Source organism: Rutidosis leptorrhynchoides, chromosome 6 (genome assembly GCF_046630445.1).
Source record: "Rutidosis leptorrhynchoides isolate AG116_Rl617_1_P2 chromosome 6, CSIRO_AGI_Rlap_v1, whole genome shotgun sequence".
Taxonomy (NCBI): domain Eukaryota; kingdom Viridiplantae; phylum Streptophyta; class Magnoliopsida; order Asterales; family Asteraceae; genus Rutidosis; species Rutidosis leptorrhynchoides.
The window spans coordinates 402,164,390-402,166,361 of record NC_092338.1 but is presented as its reverse complement, the minus strand read 5'-3'; the positions used below and the strand labels follow the sequence as shown (position 1 = coordinate 402,166,361).

The window sequence follows — 1,972 nt, the reverse complement described above, 5'->3', positions numbered from 1 at the left end:
TTAATTGTTTGATCCACGAGTAATGGAGAAATTCATGAAAGATTTTCAACATCTTGCAATCCAACTAGAAGACATAAAATCAGCTACCAACAACTTTGATGACAACAGAGTTATCGGAAAAGGTGGTTTTGGAAAGGTGTATAAAGGAGAAATAACTCATTCTAAGGGGTGTAGCACTGCTACTTTTAAGTGTTTAGATCGTAAATACGGTCAAGGAGAGTCCGAATTCTAGAAGGAGATCATTACACTTTGCTGTTCCACACATAAAAATCTCATCTCTCTCCTCGGATTTTGTGATAAGGGTGATGACATGATACTCGTATACGAGTACGCATCTAATGGAAGCCTCGATCGCCATTTAAATGACTCTGATCTTACATGGATCCAAAGGATCCATATATGTCTTGATGTTGCAGGGGGATTAAACTACCTTCATAATCATAATGGGGGACAACGAAGAGTTCTCCATCGAGATATTAAAAGTTCCAACATTCTATTGGATGACAACTGGAATGCTAAAGTTTCTGACTTGGGACTATCGAGAATAGCGCCCGCTAATCAACCGTACTCATTTCAAGTCACGCACGCCGTAGGTACCATCGGGTACATTGATCCACTATATTTAACGACTGGTGTCCTTACAAAAGAGTCAGATGTGTACTCTTTTGGCGTTCTCTTACTTGAAGTATTGTGTGGAAGACTAATAAGCAATGTGCGATAATGCAACAAATGGATTCAAATTCATTGACAACATTTTCATTCGTTGCATACCAATGTTTAGAATATACTCGTGAAAAATGTTAGGATATGTGACGATCGCTCCAAATCCATATGGACGAACACGTCATTCATCGATTTCATTGCGAGGTATTTGACCTCTATATGATACGTTTTGTAAACATTGCATTCTTTTGAAAAGGCACACCATAAATGAATATTTAAATCAAAGGTTTTCAACATCTGATGATTTCTACATATAGACAATCACCGTAAATAATAGTTTACAATAGTACTTCCGTTGACAATGTAGTCAAAATAAGATACATGGTGATGATTTGGTGAATACAACGTTTCCTTGAAAAATATGCCATGTAAGACTCCATGCACATAGCTTGTCTAACATATAAGCAAATAGCGGAAGACTTCTAGGGAACCTGAGAATAAACATGCTAACAAGTGTCAACACAAAGGTTGGTGAGTTCATAGTTTTAATGTTTTGCATAATCTGTACATAAAGGTGGATCACAAGATTTCAGTTGTTTCATCCAGAAACGTTTGTCAAAATATTCTATGAAATTGAGCACCCTGGTAACTAAACTTAACGTATATATAATTTATACCCTTTGTATAATCATCTTAATAATACACGCAAACCAACGTGTACACTTCTCAAATAGCATACATCCGTTAAAAGGCTAGTGCTCTAGCTCGGACGGGGATATCAAGCCCTATGGATCCATATACTACTACTCGCGCCCACCAGTTCTTATAACCGGCAGTTACTAGTTACCAAATGTAACGACCCGGATTTTTCCGATCATTTTATACCTATGAGATTAATATTTACATAAATTAAACCTTACCAATATGATAAGTAATCTAAATTGTTGAGATTTATGTTTTTAAAAAGAGTTTTACACAACGTTTGACCGTCCAATTTGACCGATGATATCACGAACTATATAACAAACGATAATTATATGTTTGTGTATATATATGTATTTATATATATTTAACATGATCTAAGAATGGTTTAACATCTCATTGTGTACTAATAACAATAAGTTATAAGTATACTTTGAGACTACTAACTTAAGTTTTCAAAATGATAACTATATGTAACGTTATTTGACATATATACCTTTAACCTATAATACTTATACAAGTATCGTATAAATATGTATTTAATCACTTTTAAAGGGCTTATATACATAAAACAATATAAGTATATTTACAAAAGATAGCTATATTT

The 1,972-nt window shown here is 34.1% G+C and overlaps 1 protein-coding gene across 1 annotated transcript; it reads left to right on the top strand.

Annotated features, from left to right (window-relative positions):
- The first annotated feature begins 310 nt into the window (after nucleotides 1-310).
- LOC139855063 (probable serine/threonine-protein kinase PBL28) lies at nucleotides 311-721 on the top strand. Its single transcript, XM_071844319.1, has one exon. The coding sequence runs from the start codon at nucleotides 311-313 to the stop codon at nucleotides 719-721; it is 411 nt and encodes a 136-aa protein (XP_071700420.1).
- Nucleotides 722-1,972: the final 1,251 nt, after the last annotated feature.